General features: G+C 34.4%; 1 protein-coding gene and 1 long non-coding RNA gene across 2 annotated transcripts; both read left to right on the top strand.

Annotated features, from left to right (window-relative positions):
- The first annotated feature begins 473 nt into the window (after positions 1-473).
- Positions 474-1332, top strand: LOC17894940. The gene is made up of 2 exons (XR_002835112.1): positions 474-563; positions 647-1332. It is a non-coding gene; the product is annotated as an uncharacterized LOC17894940 (long non-coding RNA).
- Positions 1333-18627: 17295 nt separating this feature from the next.
- Positions 18628-20343, top strand: LOC17894925 (cytochrome P450 89A2). Its single transcript, XM_006302095.2, has one exon. It carries the CDS (start codon positions 18647-18649, stop codon positions 20174-20176), a length of 1530 nt encoding a protein of 509 aa, XP_006302157.1. The 5' UTR covers positions 18628-18646; the 3' UTR covers positions 20177-20343.
- Positions 20344-20782: the final 439 nt, after the last annotated feature.

Raw genomic sequence — 20782 nt, forward strand, 5'->3', positions numbered from 1 at the left:
TAACATCCAAGCCCCTGGTGTATTTAACCGCTTGTAAATTTCGAAGACATCATATATTGGCTCCCTATGTTTCATCTGCAGAAACTTACAGGTGCCTTTGGATGTTTAATGCATGATTCAGTTGTCGGGCAATCAGATGTTGTTTCTTCGTCTACAGTGGCAAGCTCAGCGGGCGAAGGTGCTTTTCTCGCTGATGTTGGTGGTGGTGCGGCTATTCATGTTGGTAGGAGAAGCAAAAGGGCCAGAACGTTTTCCACAAAGCTTGACTATTGCTACCATTATGACAAGAAGACAAAGTTTCTTGTTGGTCATCCGTCCCCCACCCTTAGCAGTTCCAAAACTCCATGAAAAAACTTATGAACTCAAGGTAAGGTGATAACAGATTTAATGACGTATACATGGTGTTATCCAATTATTTTTATGTCAGCAATTTCAATTTATATGACACATGTAAGTTATTTTTCTCAGGTAGTTCTGGGACAATAAGCCTAGGCGATGAATTTACAATATCCAGCGAACACGTCCTTGAAATCATTGAAAGGAAGAAACCTATTGGTAACAAGGTACCAGTTTATTTTTAGTAATATAAATTGTGTTTTACTTTGATAACAATACTAATTGATATATATATATATATTGTTAACAGCTTATGTATGCGCTGATTAAGTTAAGTTTGCAAATTCAGCAAAGTTCATATTCCCCCAGCCGCTTGTGGACGCAATTGTTGGTAGCTCAGATGTCGAATGTGTCCAGCCGTTCGTTGATGCTGAATATCTGGGCATTCCATTCAATTCCGACAAGAAGCATTGGGTTGCTTTCTGTGTTGATCTAAATGCCCAGAAAATTGTGGTCCTCGACCCCAATTTCAATATACAAAGCGATGCCCAAGCCAAAACTGCCATACAACCTGTAGCATTGATGCTCCCCTTCCTATTCAAACAAGTTGCAGCTAATACTGACACGACTAGATCCATTCCTGCTCGAAATGAAGTAGAGAGCCCTCTCGGCATCTCCCAGGTGAGATCCCAATTTGATGATGGGTTAATGATGGTATTTTTTATCCATGCTCACGCTTCTAGGGGCATGCTCGAGGTCAGGTAGTTTGACGTTGCTAGCCTTGACACTGTGCCCAGAAAGCTCGTATCCACACTTATTATTTATGGGATTGAGTAGTATGCTTATTGTTGTAGACTGTTCTGGTAGTGTCGAAGATGTATTCCTGGCTCCACAAACATATCCCCATCTTGCTATTTGATATTAATTGTTAACGGTTTTGGTTGTAGCTCACTGCTCAAATATTTGGAAGCGTAATTTTATTTTGTGGATTGGCAATCGGATTACGTGTTGTATGTGTTACTTACTAATCACATTTCGCACTAGAATTATAATTAACTAACAATTAACTGACCCAAATTTCACTGAATATGCTTCAAAATAGCAGTTATAAGTCGAGAGTTTACAAATATAGTACCACAATATATTCAAAGTTATTAGATGTTATATAAAATAACTTGTTATGAAAAGGTTTACCGGTATCGGCCCCTGGCATGTTGCTCGGTTGTAACCTAGAGTTTTGCAGCGTGTGCAACGTCTCCGCGAAGTTCGCTATAAGTGTGTAGAAAAAATTGCGATGGTGTTAGAGATAATAAGACATTTACCAAGTAATAATAATGATAGGAGATAACCTTGAACTCGCCCCTTAAGAAAATATGTAATTTTCTTGGTCGGCCAGGTTGTCTGCGAATTTATGGTGGAGCCTGTAAAAACGTGATGCGTGCTAGATCTACAGGCTTGTATGACAGATAAGTATGGCTTAACATGGAGGTGGAGGTCGAGTACATAGTCAAGTATGGCTCCATTCGATGGTGTTGATCGAGTAGCAGTTCGAGTGAGATGTTCATTGGCTCCAGTCTTCGATCTGGATGTTTTTTTTTTTGGGCAAACTAATTTGATTAAAACTTTAAAAAAATTACACTCCATCGAAGGAGGAACTGAAAATAACCACCACAAGGGCTAGCATAGATAAGCATTAAGCTGCAACAAAAGCAGTAAAGATAGTAGCAAACGAGTTACATAACAAAGCTATAACATGGAGGTTCCCTTTTAGCTTTGTAGTAGTTTTCTTTGGGTTGATGAGTGAAAGTAAGGCTTGAGATTCCGACAACACCGTTAGAGAGGCAAAATCCAGCTGACCGGTTGCCAATATGAGGGCATTACGCAGTGCCAGTGCTTTCGCTACAAGGGCTGAGGCAACAAAAACTCTCTTCACAGAGAAAGGGTCCATATTGAGACAGACAGAACCTGGAAGTGTCCATCCCAAACCTTAGAAACAAGAAGCGACAAACCAGTCTACATCCTCATGGCTAATGTGATGTGATGAGCTTTGAGTGAAATCTGCAGTTGGGAATTTAAAGAGATCGAGACAACAAAGAGGAGGAAATAGAGCCTCCGGAGTAGTTAACGCCAAACTGCCAGTAAAACCTGAACAAAAACAATCGTGAACAACAATTTCCGCTTCTGCATTAAGCATATCAGTTTTACAAGCAATGCTCCATCAAACACTACCACCAAACACAAGTGAAGTAGTTAGGAGGATAATAAGCTCCGTAAAGGAAGAGGAAATCAACAACTGGATAAGAAGTTTTGTAACGAACAAGCAGATCTGAAGGTCCAGTGGATCTGGTGGTTTCGGTGGAGTCGGCGGAGACGGAGGCTCTGGCGGTGGAGCACGAGGAGGCCTCAGAGCAAGGAAAACAACCGAAGACATTGGTAAGTGGCAAGCATGGGTCCAAATTGACTGAAAAAAGGAAGACATCAAGTGTGGAAAACTCCCCGGAAAACGGTTATCTCACCAGAAACGAGATCCACCAAGGAGAGGTTAGCAGCAATCACCGATCAGGAGAGGAGCTTGCCGGAGAAGCACCATTGGAGGAAGAATCTCATCGTTCGAGTCAGTCTATAAAGAACTTGTCATGCACTCGATCGAGTGTTCGTTGCCTTGGTCGAGTAGAGCAGTCGAGCACTTCTTCTTTTCTTCTTAATGTTTCTAATCCTCGTATTTAACCCCATAAGTGAAACCAGCTTCTTCCTTGATCTTTAGAAGTCATAAAATACCTGACAACACTCCAAATGCAAGAATGTATGCAAGACACATGCAAAATCTTTCTAAGTATGCAAAACATGCAAAAGAGACTCTAAATGATGCGAATCAACAAGTGAACGAAGTTAACTAGAAAATAAATATATCCTTAAAAGTGATAAAATATAGAGATATCACCTGGTTATCTGTCTCGAACCTCATATTGCCTATCGCCCAGTTTGTACACACCAAATTCAGCTCCTTTCTCGTAGTTCTATATTACCATTTTGTGAACCTTGGGTGGCAAAATGTTTTCTTCCAGCTGGGCTGCTTCTCTCCGCAGTGCAAACTATGTAACCAATGTTGTACGTATCGTCTTTTAGATAGAAATTCCTAGGTAGTCGCGTGCCGTACATTATTCAACGATTCCGCAATATTGCTTGTTAACATTGAACCGTTCACCCATAAAGTGGGACCTTTTCCAATGTTCAAACCCAATCCCTGTTAGGTAATCCGCACAAGATGGACTCATTTCCCTAACCTCAAGACTAAACAGCTTAGCGGCTCTGATTTGAAGAATCCGATGATTTTTTGTTTGAGATGGACGATGCATGATGCATGGGACGACATGGGGTATACCTATGTAATACAATGTCAGTTAGATATGCTATACTGATAAAATAGTTACACTATACAATTGTGTATAACACCTTTTACCACTTACATATTTGTTTCTTGTTAAAGCAAATGTTACCTTACGGCAGAAACGTTATCTGGTTAAGAAGTAAATAAGTATCCAGGACATATATGTTATAGGACTAAAAAAGAATATTCACCACACGCTAATAAACTTTTTAGTATGCTATGATGTTAACTTTCATTGTCGCTTATAATCAAGTTCATTTGAATTGCATATTATCAACTAACTTATTTATCCCGATAACTAATTTACACTTCTAGGCTATACCGGTAACTTGGGTACACTAAACGTTTAAGAATTTTGACGGTAAAGAAAATGTTACCTAATCATATAAGCCTTCTCCGTTTAAGAATTAAATAAGTTTTCCAATACAAATATGCTATAGGTCTAAAAAAGAATATCCATATTATGCTAACATGTCTATACGATAACCAATATATTAGACAACAATTGTGATAACTTTCATTATCGCTTTTATCACGTTTTATTGGGTATGTATATTATCATCTAACACACTTCGCTTTTAATATAATTATTAAGTGTACCTTTCAAATACTTGCATAGATCAAGGAATGCATGTCTAATACAAACACCAATTTTGGTTCGTCGAGGACAACCGCCGTCAGTTTCTCAAGGAACCATGTCCAAGCTGCATCATTTTCATCGTTTACAATCCCAAAAGAAAGGGGGAAAATCTGGAAATTTGCGTCCTGAGTTCCATCTATCACAACCATCTTCCTCATGTCTACGTACCCATTAATCATTGCAGCCAGCGAGAAGAATAGATACTTAAAGCGGTCGACGCCGGTGCTATCCTTCTATGCCTCAAGTGTTACTAGTGATCCTGGATTTGTTTCCAAGGGAAATTTTAAATAAGGCTGGATTAAGGCGTAACTCCCCATGGCTATCCCCATTGCATTGTCCATAACTATTTCTCTTGCTCACCAAGCTTTCCAATTAGAAACATTTAGGCTGAACTCTTGGCGAAGTATCTTTCGCAGCCATTCGGTCTTGGTCCTCATCCCTCGTTCGCACCAGCTTGCCAATCACAGCTGTGGATGCCTACTTGTGGAAATCTCCCCGAGCATCTACGCTACACGTATGCTGGAGCGTGGTGCTTCTGATTTTGAAATGGTCGCTATCTTCCATTTTAGTTGCATACACGCGCCATGGGCAAGTATGGCTGACGCAAACAGCCAAAACCATGGTTGGTCCAGATTTGTTCAAAAACAAAGAGGACTGCACAATGAAAAATGGTGATTCACGCCATCAGGCGTAAATTCCACTTCATCAACGCTACCAACAAAGAGGTCGTCTCCCTCGTAGTCAACATCCTTCATAGCCCTATTCAAGAAATCTGCAATTCATGTAAAGTGGAAAATTGATGAATTAGGTCGCAGACAGACATTCAACTTTTCTATTATGTTTTTATTCTGTAACTTTATTATCGGTAATGAATAATTACCCTATCATGCTTAAGATAGCAGATATAATAATTATCATATAATATAGTTATATATATGTTTAAGACATAATGCTCGAGATAGTTAATTATTGTTACTTGGGTTAGCAGGCAATGTTAATGTTACTAGTTAACAAGTTTATCAGATAATATTATTAATAATATGCTTTAAACGCGAAAACGGCTAATTCCCCTGTGAACTAAGTTACTTTATCGTGTACATACACCAAACTTTTGAGTGTGCTTATAACCACATGAACTAATGTATAATTTGAATTTACTACATAAACTATATAAATGTGGCGAAAACCAACAAAACTATAAACGCCGTTAATTAAACCGTTAGTGTAGTTGGAGCTGACTATGATGCCACGTAGATAGACTAAAACAACCGTGTTTTACGAAGATGAGACTAAAACCGTAAAACGGCGTCGTTTCATTTAACCTTTTCAAAAAACTAACCAGGACTTGATTATGCTTAGGAGTTAGGAAACAAAACTCATTTTTTCTTATAAATGGTTCGTGGATTCTAAGTGAAAGAACATGGTTTAGTTTGTTCTGTAACTTCTGTTAACGAGGAGGGAGAAGAAGAAGAATAGGTGGGTATATAATAATCTATGTTTGGATATACGTCATAAATTCTTGTAGCAGACCTGGCTTTTTGTTGGGTTTAATTATGCAGAGGTAGAGGGATCGAGTCTTTAGATAATTTAATTTTAAAAATTTTAACTTTACTAAAACGACGTCGTTTTCGGGTTTGGATTCGTTTTTGTAAAACACAGTCGTTTTGTCTATCTATGTGGCAGACCAGTCAGCTATACTAACAGTTTAATTAAAGATGTTTTTTAATTTGTTGGTTTTGACCACATTTATATAGTTTATGTAGTAAATTCAAATTATAATTTAGTTCATGTAGTTATAAGCATACTCGAATGTTCTATGTAGATACCCGATAAAATAACTTAGTTTATGGGGAAATCGGCCGTTTTCCCTACTTAAAACTTTCTTCGCCAGGTTCATCAAAGTATATGGCGGCGCACCGCGGTCATATAGCACTGTCGGCACTGGAGCGTCCCTGATTTCTAACATCTGCTCAGCGCAAACCCGCAATCCTGAACCCTTTTCCATAACTGTGGGGTTTCGCAGACCCCCCCCCCCGATGTTGGTGTATGGTTGAAGCTCTTGCCCCCCCCCCCTTGTGTGTCCCCCATGGTGTCGACCTCGGCTACGAGAAGAGGGGCGACTACTTTGGTTCCTAAATGGCAAATGATTTTGGTTAGTCGGTAACATCATCACACCGATTATAAATAATAGGTGGGAATAACAATTTAGTTGCTTGCTAAAAGGTAACTTATCATCATTAAATTTGTTTCATCCATACTTACCCTTATCATCCATCTCACGCAAGTCCCGCGGTGTGAATATCAGTCCATCTGCGTCGGTAAAATAGTGAGACATAATGTCATTTCCTACAAGAACGTATTTTAAAGTTTTAAGAATGCCATGAATAATTAACATATCGCACTGACGTATAATCTAAATAACATTAAACTTACCATTCAAATCGATTAACTCTTCAGAGGTGAACGAAATTGTTGTTGTCTGTGTAGGTGGTGTGTCATTATACAACCTTGTTGATGATAACGAAAAAACAAAGTGTTGATTGGTTGTCACCGCAATTGGTACTGGTAGGCCTAAACGAAGACCTACGTCGACTGCACCTGCTGCATGACACTCCTCCCCAAACTCGAGCTGTTTAGTACACCCATTCCTCAAGCCGACGCGACCCGATTCACATCCTCCGTCTTGTGTTGGTGAGGGGAGATTTCCCTCAAAATGACAGCTGTGTAGTTTTTTGTGTCATTCTTTGAAGTCGGCATCTAACTCCTTCGACAGTTGTTGTTTTCCTTGCTCGGCAGCCGTAGGTCCGCTCGCTGCTAAGTTTTAATCAACTTTTGCCTTCCCCTTGTCTACAGCTGATAACCTAGCTCTCGGTGACGATCTTGAAACTGCTTCTATTATTTTTTTTCATCACCTTAGTAGATGTTTGATGCCTTACTTGGGTTTGAGACATTACATCTTCAACTGTCTCACGGATCTCGAGGTGCCATGTTAACATTTTTATTAACGTCGTATTCCAGATAGACTGTGTTTCCGCGGTATTCCAATAATGATCCGATATCTCCTTCGGTCATTGGTCCTATGTCAAGATTACTTTGGTAGGAGTTAACATATTTCGAGGTTCCCGACTTGATGACCCTAACCCCCGCCGATGGACCTCTTCCAGATCTGCCTTTATGACCATGAACAAAGCCATATCTTCATCATCCAGGATGTCTATCGGGTATTCTCGTTTCCACTCAGGCCCCATCATCCATTGTGGCCATTAGTAAGTCAGCTCGATATCATTGTCATCTCTTAGACCCATACGCTCATGTACCACGGTAATAACCGTAGCGAAATTATCAGTCTCTCAAAACCGCACAGCTAAAGTGAAGTCATCCATGAATGTAACATGCTCGTAGTTCCCATCGGCATCCTTTTTCCATTCTCCCCTAACCAAACGAACGATCATAGTCATAATTCTTCCTGCAACATGATATTCGTTAAAATGAAAGTTAGCAGACATCAAAAACATTATCAAAAAAACTATTACGACGAGCACATGACGAGCTTTGGTGCTTTTATGTGAGATTCCGTCATTCATACCTACCTGAGTATTGCAGATGCTTCTTCTAGGTATTCCTTACTGAAAATGCTCTCCTTCTTTAACTGTTTTGTGTCTTGTTGTAGAGCAACAAGTTAAGTAGCGTGTATAATCATTAGATTTCTGCTGCACTTTAGATGTGTGTGTTAGGCGGTGCAAAATTGGCAGACATTTAATGCTCTAGTTGCCCCGACAAACAGCACAGGCGAGGTGTAGGGCTTTTATTGTAATATTGACAGCTACAATTTATAGTTGAATTAATTTATTTATCTGCATGGCTACAGAGTTAATTATCTTCTCTACAATGTATTTACGTTTATATCGTACTATTATTATTATTTACGTATGATATATTAATACATATCATGATATATATTGATATTTCAATATATATCATAATAATCAAACACTACAAGAAAACAAGGGTATAACCGACAGAATTATCAACAGCATTAAATCCGTCGGTAATTATGAACGGAAAACCGATCAATTTTTTACGGAAACGTATTTGTTCGTATCCGTCAGTTTTCCGTCGGTAATTTACCGGCGGATCGAAAACCGTCGGTAAAATTTTAAACTTTTTGACGGATTACCAACGGATATTGGCCGTCACTAATAATCTGTCACTAATCCGTCAATAAATATGCATGTTTTAATTTCATCAGTAATCCGTCAGTAATTTCTGTGGGATTACCGACGAGTTCTTAATTTTTCATCGATTTAGAGAAAATGAAAAAAAATCCGTCGGTAATCTGTTAGAAATTACCGACGGATTACCAACGGATTACCGATGGTTTATTGTATAAACTGTAATTTTAAATCGTAATAGCAATTTTTAGATAAAAAATAGCTAAGGTATTATGTTTTAATGATTAATAAGCTAAATGGTATATTAAAAACCCCAAAAATGTGTGATCGGAAAAAAATAAGGGTGTTTCACCAAAACTACTTATAATGGTTTATTATATATTTTGAACTAGTATTTGTTAATTTGTTTCTCAAAATATGTTTTCTCATAAATTGTAACAATAATATGTGTTTTAACACTACACACTCTTTTTAATGTAAAATAGGGATCATATATACATTATTCCATTAGAAATCATAAAAAATAGGGTTTATACCCTAAACATACCCTAAACATACTCTATGCTGTCGGTAATCCGTTGGAAATTACCGACGGATTACTGACGGACTTTGATATTTATTCGTAAATAATAAACGCTGAAATTTAAGTAATAATATTTTGAGATCCGTCGGTTATCCGTCAGAAATTACCGACGGACTCTGAAACTACTTATGGTGTAAGTTCTCCACTTTCACTTCTAATTTTCTAAGTTTTGTAAGATTTTTAGAATGAGAAATTAGATTTGTTAGAATATGATATGGGTTAGTTTCTATGTTAGAAATGGTTAGGTTTTTGGAATGGAAATTGTTCAATTTTGATAATTAAAATTGTTATATATTTAGAATTGAAATGGTTAGATTTGTGTTAAATCATGTGTGAGATTTGTATTAGGTTAATATTTATGTAATTTATTGTATTAGGATTTGTTGTTTGTGTTAGATTATATAGTTTGTGTTTGAAAATGGTTTTTAATTTTGTTGGCTTGTTAGTTGATTTTTTTATTGTTAAGTATGTAAAATGAATTTTGGTAGTTTAATTTGATTTAATGAATTTAAAATTATTAATGAAAATAAGCATAAATGAATTTAAGAAAGATTTAGCATTTGTTTTAGGAACAATGTTAATTACGTTGATTATTCGTTATTGATTAGAATTTTGTAATTTACGGTTTTAAAAAACTTTCTTTGTTTTTTTTTTTGTTTTAAATAAATTCAGTAATATTCAGTGTTGCATATTAATGAAATTTTAACAAATAATTGTAATACTAATTTTAGAAAATTCTCAATTATTTTAATTTTTTATTTTTTTTTATAAAAAAAAAATCAAATCCGTCGGTAATGACGGAGATTTTACTGACGGATTACCAACGGAATACTAAAATAGTTATCTGTCAGTAATCCATGAGTGAATTGCCCGTCGGAAATCCGTCAATAATTACCGATGATTTACTGACGGATATTTTTTAACGACGCTCTAGAACTGACGGACATATCCGTCGGTAATCCGTTGATTATAGTTGTTTCTGACGGATTACAGACGGATTTTCCCCTCGGTTCTAGGCTGTTTTCGTGTAGTGGTATATATATCATGATACATATATATATATATATATATAAGATAGCATAACATATATATGTTCAAAAATCGTGATATATACAATATATATTATAATTATATGTATATATATATATATATTATATGTCAGGATTCATAAATAGACATTATGATATATTGATATCTAACCGTAGTGGTGATAAAAAGGAGATAGGAGAATCTTGGTGGTGGCAAGGGTGGAGATTATGGTGGATGTGGAGGGCGAGTGAAGTATTTTGGTGACAGTATATAAGTGACAGAGGAGATGATAGTGATATGTTGGAGGTAAATTAGGAGGTGGTGATGGAAAAGATAATACGTTGGTGAGGTAGAATTAGAATAATGTGAAGAAGAATGGATGTGAGACATATATGCTTAACTATCACTAATCGATGATAGCATCGAGATTTGGTGGTGTCCCAAATAATCTCTGACATATGTTTAGTGGTAGTATGGCCGACACCGATTCACCAAACCTAAAAATTATGTAAGGTTGAATGAATGGACGACGACTTTTACTATAAAAAAAATATATATAAGGTTGAGTGAATGCATTTTGGTCATAAAAATTTGACTAATTTTATGAATTCAAAATTTATAATTTAAGTTGTAATAAATTTAATAAATTAGAAGGATAGTTTGTGTTGGGGGCTGTTATTAAGTAAAGAAGAAAAAAATGAAAGGAAAAAAACGATAGGGAGACAGAGAAAACGAAAGCAAAAGAAGAAATAAAAAAAGTATGGTCTTAAGAGTAACCAACACAGCTACAACCAATAGGGATAATATGGTCAATTTTCGCGTGGTTCGTATGTCCATTTATTTATGAAAATAGCTCCACTCGTTTGACTTAATTATTTTAAAGTCGTCTGGTATAGGAATGAGAAAAAAAAATATTTAGTATAACAGTAGTAAAAAATACATTAAAAATGACAATTATTTCCATTCATATATTAAATATGCAAAAAAAAATTATTTAAAGCTTTGGAATGAATTTTCTGTATACGGTAATTCTAAAAAAACCGATAAACTGATTATTTTAATAAAATAGACAAAATGATTTTTTCAATGAAATAGAAAAAAAAAATTTTATTTTACTACAAATAATTAATTCATTATTATAAGAAAAAATAATTGAATTTCTGTGAAAATTTTGTTATTGAAAAATTTAAAATGAATTTTCTGTGTTTCGTGATTCATAAAAATTAACAGATCAGCTGATTCCGTTAATAAAACTAATAAACAGATTTAGTCTACCAAACAAAAGATAAACAGATTTTCTCGATAAAATAGAAAAACTATTTATTTTTTTACTATAAATAAAGACTTCGCGATAACAAAATTTTAGTATGACTTAAATTCAATAATACTATATTTGAAAATAAGTGGATTGTACTATATTTCAATAATTTTAAATAATACTATATTTTAAATTCAATAAAGGGAATTTTAAAAATACCCCCTTTCCAATACCACTTTCTAAAAATACCCCTCTTTCTAATTTTATTAAAAAGTCACTATAAAATTTGAAAGTTATCGAAAAATGTGTTAGCTTATATTTATGTCATAATTAACTAGATTGACACAAATTTGGCAAAAAATAACTGAATTAACCCTCTATCATTGGTCATTACTAGAATGACACAATATTTATGTAAAAAGTCCAAAAAACCTAAACCTTAAAAATGGCAAGTAATAGAAAAAGTCTGTCACACAAATACTAAATCTGTTGTAATAAGATCAACAAATCTATTATATATTAAAAAGAATATAGAAATAAAAAATATATTTAAAAATGCACAATATAGAAATAATAAAAATATAAGTTTTCTTTGTATTTTTATAAATATCTAAAAATCTGAATAAAAAGTTTGTTCTAATAATAAATAAAATAAAAATTATACCAAACCATACTCAAACTCAAATTATACCAAACTATACTCAAAGTTTGTCAATTTCAGAGAAAAAGAAGAAAAAAATTATACCAAACTATTATCTTATTGTTCTTTCATATGTTCAGTAGGCGTTCCCTTGGCTAAGAACTTTACCCTTAGTTGAGTTTCACTTTCTCCATAAACATAGTCAATGGACTGTTTAGGATACTATTTGGTTGGTGCATCTGGTAGGAACTCGTATACTATCTTTATGTAGGTAAGTCTCTACTGTTTACTAGGTTTTGTGTAGTAACAAAAATATTTACAATATATGGTCCAATGATTTTTGTAATAGTTAAGTGTAGTGATGAGTTGTGTTTAAATTCACGGATCTCCAACTTAAACGACAGACTTTTACAAAAACCGCTGGATATTTTGTAAAGGGTAATGTTGACTTTTTTTACTAACAAAGCAAAAAGGGTATTTTTGTAATGAAAAGTACTCATCTAACCCAAATATTTTATAAGTTAGTCTAGTAATTAATCTCTTCATTTGTGTCAATCTAGTTTTTTTCCTATATTTATAGAAAAAAATTATCTTTATATGTATGTAAATTTATATATATATTTCATAAATACCTTATAAATACATTTTAAAAGCCTTATAAAAACTTTGTAACCTTTTTAAAAACCTTATAAAAACCTTATAAATGCTGTTTAGAACCTTTTAAAACCTTATAAATATTTGGATTTAGTTTTCCAGTAGTATTAATGATCTTGATGTACCTTATCAGCCATATAAAAGTTTATAAATTTTCATATTTGGAAAAGAGTATTTTTGAAAATGGATAGAAAAGAGGGGTGTTTCTGAAATGGATTATTATCTATAATGCCAGTTTTTGATCCAATATAATCGAACATGCTAGTTTCTTATTGGGTTTCTAATGAGTGCCACATACAATAAAAAGCATGTGGCTGAATGGACAAATATACCCTCAGTCAAAAGGAGAGGATTTTGCACAATTTTCAAAAAATGAAGAAGATGGGACATTTTTTTTGCGTCAGCTACAGGGGCATTAATTGGTGACAAGTTAAGCTATTACCCAAAGGACAATTCATTTAGATTGGGTTTAGAAAGCAAATTCGTCTATTGTCCACTGATGTCATCCATTGATGTTGTCCATTGCTGTTGTCTATTGCGATTTTCAAAAAAATGAAGGAGATGGGACATTTTTTTGCGGCTACATGGGCATTAATTGGTGAAAAGGTTTGCTATATACGTATGATGGACAACAAATTAGGAAACAAAAAATGATTTATTACAGACATCAGATTTCGTCCACCGGATCTAGTCCACTGGATCTAGTCTACCGAATTTAGTCCACCAGATCTAGTGGATCTATACACAAATGTGAGATCCAAAGTGTAAACCTTGATGGATCATAATGATATCTTCCATAGATGCACTACTTGTTTCATACTCTGGTCATTCACTTGTGGTTTCAAGAGATTTGTATGATGGACAAGTTTGGTCCATCGGTTTTAGTTCACCAGATCTGGTTCATTGAAAGACAAAAACAAAATATGGGTGGAAAATTTATTTGGTCACCAACGTGAACCACATACCTACCTAGAGTGAAAGCATCGTTGTTTATTGTTGTAGTCAAAACAGTTTCTTCCTCCAAGCCTTTGGTCATCCATTAGATATTGTCATTGGTGAGAGATATTGAGGGAAAAATAAATTGTTGACATGAACGAAATGTTTGGAGAGAGAAAGAATGTTTGTTTGGAGAGAGAGAGCTGGAGGTATAAGAAGAAAGAGAAACCAAAATTTGAACATTTATTTTATTGATCTTTTATGTGTGAATTGAATAAGGGTATAATAGTCTTTTACGAAGAAGGTTGTGGCAGGCGGGGGAAGAGATTTGGGAAACTGGCATTAGCCAAAAAGATGAACACAGTTCATGGCAATGCTCATAATTTTCTCTTTTTAAAAAGGGGTAGACCAAAAGGGGCATTTCTAAAAAATTATCTTTAAAATTTAAAATTTATATTTATGTTAATTATTCTTAAACAACATAAAATTATATGTAAAACGATAAAAATAAAATGTAAGACTAACGGTTACGATTTTCTCTCCAGCGATTTTTCAAGCGATCAACACAACTTCTCTATTTTCACCGTTTCCGGCCGGCGTCGGCTGTTGTCATCAATTTTATTCTATTTTTACTTCTTTTACTTTCTACAAGTTCTAGGTGAGAGATCAACACCGGTAAATGTTTTCAATTGTTTCATTGTCTTTATGTTCTTTCGTGAGAGTCTCCTCTCTACCATAATCCAGCGAAGGTTTCAGAACAGTACCGTCATCTCCCCAACCGGATTCCTTTAGGGGATAACTGAAAAATTAAGTTTATTTAAAATAAGAATAATGGTGAACAGGTCGCAAATTTTTTGGTGATCGCCAATTTAACATTACTAACTTTTATAGCAAGTTTTTGATAAGTGTCTGTTTTCGCAAAAAAAAAATTGTTAACTAAATTTTTCTAGAAAAGCTTTAGATATCATTTTCTTATGATAAATATTTTTTTTTATTTTTTTTTTAAATATAGACAGGCCCCCAAAACTAGTTCTCTATAATATTTAAATTATATACATATTTCTTTATCTGTAATAATAAATTGTGTTACAACTTACAAGTAGGTTCACAAATAAAAATATTTGTTACACGAATTTAGCCACACACGTGTTATACATATAAACAAAACTAAAAGGGTAGACGTATGGGGGGTTATTGGATTATTGATTTTGATGGATTTGAAAATCCAAACAAAAATCATGTGTTATTCAATCATTGATTTTAAAATAACTATCAAAATCCTATGTTATTGGTTGTATGATTTATAAATACTAGTTAAAATTCTATGTTATTCGTTTAATGATCTGTTTTTAGATTTTAAAATCTGCAGTATGTTTTAAATGGATTTGAAAGGAATTGATAGTGTAAAATAGAAGGATTCAAAATCCAAGCATAAAACATGTTATTTCAAAATCCATGTATTTTTATTTTATAAATAATAAGAATTCACAAATACTATGTGGATTTACAAATCAATAAACCAATAACGAATAGAACCAAAAGAAAGATGGAGACGGTTTTAGTGTCCACACATGATACATGTCCCATCCAATACTTTTGTAAATATTTCCAAAACAGTGCATCCAAAAGCCCAAGTGTTACAAGCTTAATCAACAACCGATTGTATAAACTCCAGGACATGTATCGCGTTGTGCCTATCGTATGACCTGATCCGTTTCCATACTTGCTTGACCCTTCCTCGAGTGCTAAACAATAATCCGCAATCTCTGCCTCATACTCGCTAGGTCTTATCCGCTTCTCGATAGGGGCTAGTAAGATATTATCCAGTTTAAGGTCACAGTGACTAATCTTTTGCCTAATGGATGTAGTCAAAACCTTTGAGGATATCTTTAGAGAACACTTCAAAGTCTCCCAAAATCACTTTTATGGTTTTTCAAAAAACAAAAGTTATGTTTTGACTAACAGTGGATTTGATATGATTTTTACAAATTGTTGATTGAATAACAGGGCTTGTGAGTAACTTTGAAGGATTTTTTTATGAATGTCATATTCAATAACACTGGATTTGAGATGCGATTTAAAAATGCATAGTTGAATAACAGAGAATTTTGAAAAAGAACCAAAATCCTCTAAAATTCTATTTTCAATACACCCCCCTAAATTTATTTGAAACCAAAAATATTATTATTCTCTTTTCATGAACTTTGATTATATTATGCTATTTTATTTACGTAACATTTTACATATATTTTTAATATAAAAAGTAAATTACCAAAAAAGTAAGCAAAAATTAAAGAAAATATAAGTACAATATTTTATGTATGTGTTTTTATAATAAATAAACAGACCTTCATATGTCATATCGTCTGTTTTTATTGTTAAGTTAGCATTTTGTTAGTTCATTTAAAAGGTTTTTTATATCTTCCTTTCAAACATTTAATACATTACATAATACTCTGTTTTTTTGGACAAATACATAATACTCTGTTATGTAAATAAAATACTAAGAAGTATGAAAATAGATTTATATTTAATAATGTAAAAGTTTTTTCTTTACTTTTTTCCGAAAAAGAATAATTGTTTTCTATGTTTCTAAAATAAATCCTTTGTGAGTTTTTTAACTATTAACTTATTGAAACTAGTAGACTATATATAGGTTTTGATATGAGGTATTTGAAAAGATCCGACCCATTTTTTTTTTTAATGAACACATTTAACAGTGTTTATGATTACATTAGTGTTGTTGATACTTTTAAAGACACGTTAGGAGGAAAATATGAAAAAGGGAAAGTTTGTGTGCTTTAAAAAAAAGTTGAAAATAGTGTAAATATTTTTCTGGCAACAAAAAGATCGTTTTCTGATAAATATCAAAACATAATAAAAAATTATTATAACTTTTATTGATAGTATAAAAATTATAATTAAAAATGTATAATGACACTCTTTATGAAACAAGAATAAAATTTTAAAATGAAATTTTTTGTAAAACAGAGGGAGTATAGACCGTTCCTAAAAGTTGATTTTTCTAGAAAGGCCCTGTTCGTTTGGTCATCTAGACGCAGTTGCCAGACGCAGTTATAAGTTTTTGTTCGTTTTGTTCAAACTAAAAAACGCGTCTAGATGCAATATCTAGATGCAAAATAAAACTCATCCAAAAAAATTGGATATTTTGGATGAGTTTAAAAGATGAGTTTGGACGCACCAAAGTGCGTCTCAAATTACAGAAGTCTAAAATACCCTCATCAACTATAACCTTAATTACTTTTTATCTACTATTTTTTTTTTTTGTAAAATTCTTAAATATATTATTTTTAATAAAAATAAAAAAACATTTTTTTACAAAAACCGCAAAATCTCGATTTTCCGCCAAACCAGCAAAATCTCGTTTTCCCGCCAAAACCGTAAAATCTCGTTTTCCCGCCAAAACAGTAAAATCTCGTTTTCCCACCAAACCCGTAAAATCTCGATTTCCCGCCAAAACCCGCAAAATCTTGTTTTCCGGCCAAAATCCACAAAATCTCGTTTTCCCGCTAAAACCTGATTTTCCGCCAAAACCGCAAACTTTTATTTTCTCGCCAAACCGAAAAAACATCTGAAAGTTCAAAAATATTTTTTATTGTGCATTTTAAAATTTTTAAAAATTTAATATGATAATTATATAGTTATAAACATAATTAAAATTATGAAAACATGTGTAACACAAAACAAAGGGCATTTTGGTCATTTCGTATGTATTGTATCTAGATACAAATACCAAAATACAAAACGAACATAACTACGTCTAAATACAATTTCTGGACACATGATTCAAAAACTGAAACAAACATCATTTGGATATTACGTTCAGATACCGCGTTCAGATACGATATCTTGATAACTCATCTAGTTTACCAAACGAACATGCACAAAATAAAATTCGTTTCTAAAAGATAGTTATTTTAAGTTATCAATGTATAATGGTAAGATCCGACTGTGGTAATAGGGTTTTGGTCCAAATTTGTTTGCTTTGGTTGAATAATTGGAGCCGCCGAAGGAGAAGCAAAGTAGTGCCTTTTGCAAATGCTCCTGGACGGGACTCGCTGTTGTCGTTAGTCAAACCAAGATCCAACCTTATCGCCGGAAAATTTTCTGATTTGCTTTCCCTTTGTAAACCGTTGAGCTTTGAAGCCATCTTGTATTTGCCCATTGGGGTTTAATAAATAAAAACTCTGAAAAAAAATTCCGATTTAAAAATTTGAAAGTAAATAACTAAATAATATTGGTTTAGAATTCTAAGAAAATGTGAATCACAAAGATGATGCAGTTATCATTAATTTTTAGATGTTTTTTTAATATGTGTGAAAAACTTAGAAAAAATATCTCTTAGGAAAAGAAAGAGTAATAAATATGTAATTAAAAAATTACTAAAAAAATTGACAGTCAACCAAATCCTCAACATTTAAGGAAAAGTTAAAAGTACTCATCCATTATAAAGGATTGCAATTAAGTGATTTATCTCTTTAAATAATTTAAGCAGCTTTTCTGCTGTCAAAGTTTCCATCAAAGAATAATTCAATTTTGGCTCAAAATCTTCATATTGTCCCCAAGAGAACTTATCAAACATAAAAATAAATAACAATAATAATAAAAAAACTCAAAAAAACTCAACAATTATCACTTCTCATCCACATACATAACTGATGATGTCATAAACCAAAAGAAACAAAAGATCCATATAACTTTCACCCAAAGCTTGACGTGGATAGAGTCCAAGACCCCCTCAACCAAGTAAACAAACATCTCGTGACTTGTGAGAGTTCCAACATAAGATTTTCTACCTGATTTTTTTCCAAATTTCGAATTCTCTAAAATCTTTTTTGAAAGTTTCTTAAGCTCTAAGAATTAATTATGTTACACGTAGGTTCACAAATAAAAATATTGTTACTCGAATTTAGCCATGTACACTTATATATATAATACATAAAAATAAAAATAAAGGTAACGTGTAAACATAGAATAGAGAAAAAAAAAATGGAGATATGGTTACTCATCTTGGCCTCTCTCTCCATATCTCTTCTTATCAATCTCCTCCTTCGCCGCCGTGACTCCTCCTCTCTTCCATTACCACCTGACCCTAACTTCTTCCCTTTTCTTGGAACCCTCCGATGGGTTCGACAAGGCTTAGGTGGTCTCAACATCTATCTCCGCTCCGTCCACAACCGTCTAGGTCCGATCATCACTCTCCGTATCACTTCCCGTCCCGCCATCTTCGTCGCCGATCGTTCTCTCGCTCATGAGGCTCTTATTTTAAACGGCGCCGTTTTCGCAGACCGTCCACCGGCTGCTCCGGTCAGTAAGATTGTTTCTAGTAACCAACATAACATCAGTTCTTGTCGGTATGGAGCCACGTGGCGGCTTCTTCGTAGGAACCTCACTTCTGAGATTCTTCACCCGTCGCGCGTGGGATGTTATTCTCACGCGCGGAGTTGGGTTCTTGAGATCTTGTTTGATCGGTTTCGTAAGAACAGAGGTGAAGAGCCTGTCGTTGTTGTTGATCATCTTCACTATGCTATGTTTGCTCTTCTTGTTCTTATGTGTTTTGGAGATAAGCTTGATGAGAAGCAAATCAAAGAAGTGGAGTATGTTCAGAGAAGACAGCTTCTTGGCTTTAGTAGATTCAACGTTCTTAACATCTGGCCTAAGTTAACTAAACTGATTTGTCGAAAGAGATGGGAAGAGTTTTTTCAGATGAGGAAAGAACAGCATGAAGTTTTGCTTCCGTTGATTCGTGCTCGGAGAAAGATTGTTGAAGAGAGGAAGAAGAGATCATTAGAAGAAGACAAGAAAGAGTATGTACAATCATATGTTGATACTTTGCTCGATGTGGAGCTTCCTGATGAGAAGAGGAAGTTAAACGAAGACGAGATTGTGAGTTTGTGCTCTGAGTTTCTCAACGCAGGGACTGATACAACAGCCACGGCGTTGCAATGGATCATGGCCAACCTAGTGAAGAACCCTGATATCCAGAAGAGATTACACGAGGAGATCACAAGTGTAGTTGGGGAAGAAGCAAAGGAAGTGGAGGAAGAAGACGCTCAGAAGATGCCTTATCTCAAGGCGGTGGTGCTGGAGGGTCTCCGGAGGCATCCTCCAGGACATTTTGTGTTGCCTCACAGTGTCACGGAAGACACTGTATTGGGAGGGTACAAGGTACCAAAGAAGGGGACGATTAACTTCATGGTGGCAGAGATAGGTAGGGATCCAAAGGTGTGGGAGGAACCAATGGAGTTCAAGCCAGAGAGGTTTATTGGGGAAGAAGAATCAGTGGACATAACTGGAAGCAGAGGGATAAAGATGATGCCGTTTGGAGCTGGAAGGAGGATATGTCCAGGGATTGGGCTAGCAATGTTACATCTTGAGTATTATGTAGCCAATATGGTGAGGGAGTTTGAGTGGAAAGAAGTCCAAGGTCATGAGGTTGACTTGACCGAGAAGCTTGAGTTTACTGTTGTCATGAAACATCCTCTTAAGGCTCTTGCTGTGCCTAGGAGAAGTTACTAGTCTTCTACTTGGCTTTGTTGGTTTAGTAGTATAGTATACAACAAAGACTAGGTTATATTTGATGTTATGTGCATTTTGTTGGTGAAGTGTACAATGGAACCAAATCTTTAACAAAGTACATTTTGTACGTTGGAATAAATGATATGAACAAACGATGCTTTTATATTCCTCTTTGTATGCCTAGTGTTTTTGTGTCAGGTGGGGCTAGAAAAGTAGGATTTCTAGTGTTTAATGTTGTATCATATCATTCGTATGTGACTTTTTGATGATGGGCGTACTTTTGTTGAGAAATTAGATCCATTGTGTATCCATCTTCTGCAAACATACTAGTATGGTATGTGCCAAAGAAATAACATATAGCATCCACAACAAAAAAAAACATAGAGACATGATCTAGTTTTAGCTATTATGATGCTAGTTTCTGTTTCATGTTTTATTTCCACCTGGGCATTTCCATGGGATACCTGTATGTGTCATGTCATGTCATCTCAGGGCTAAGCTTATTGTATTTGATCTTCTCTGTAACTTCTGTAATATTATTTTAGAGAAAGAACTAACACTAAGAATGCACATATGAAGGTCTCCAGGTACGTTAACATAACTTGT

The sequence above is a fragment of the Capsella rubella genome, unplaced genomic scaffold (assembly GCF_000375325.1).
Source record: "Capsella rubella cultivar Monte Gargano unplaced genomic scaffold, Caprub1_0 scaffold_2, whole genome shotgun sequence".
In the NCBI taxonomy this organism is placed as follows: domain Eukaryota; kingdom Viridiplantae; phylum Streptophyta; class Magnoliopsida; order Brassicales; family Brassicaceae; genus Capsella; species Capsella rubella.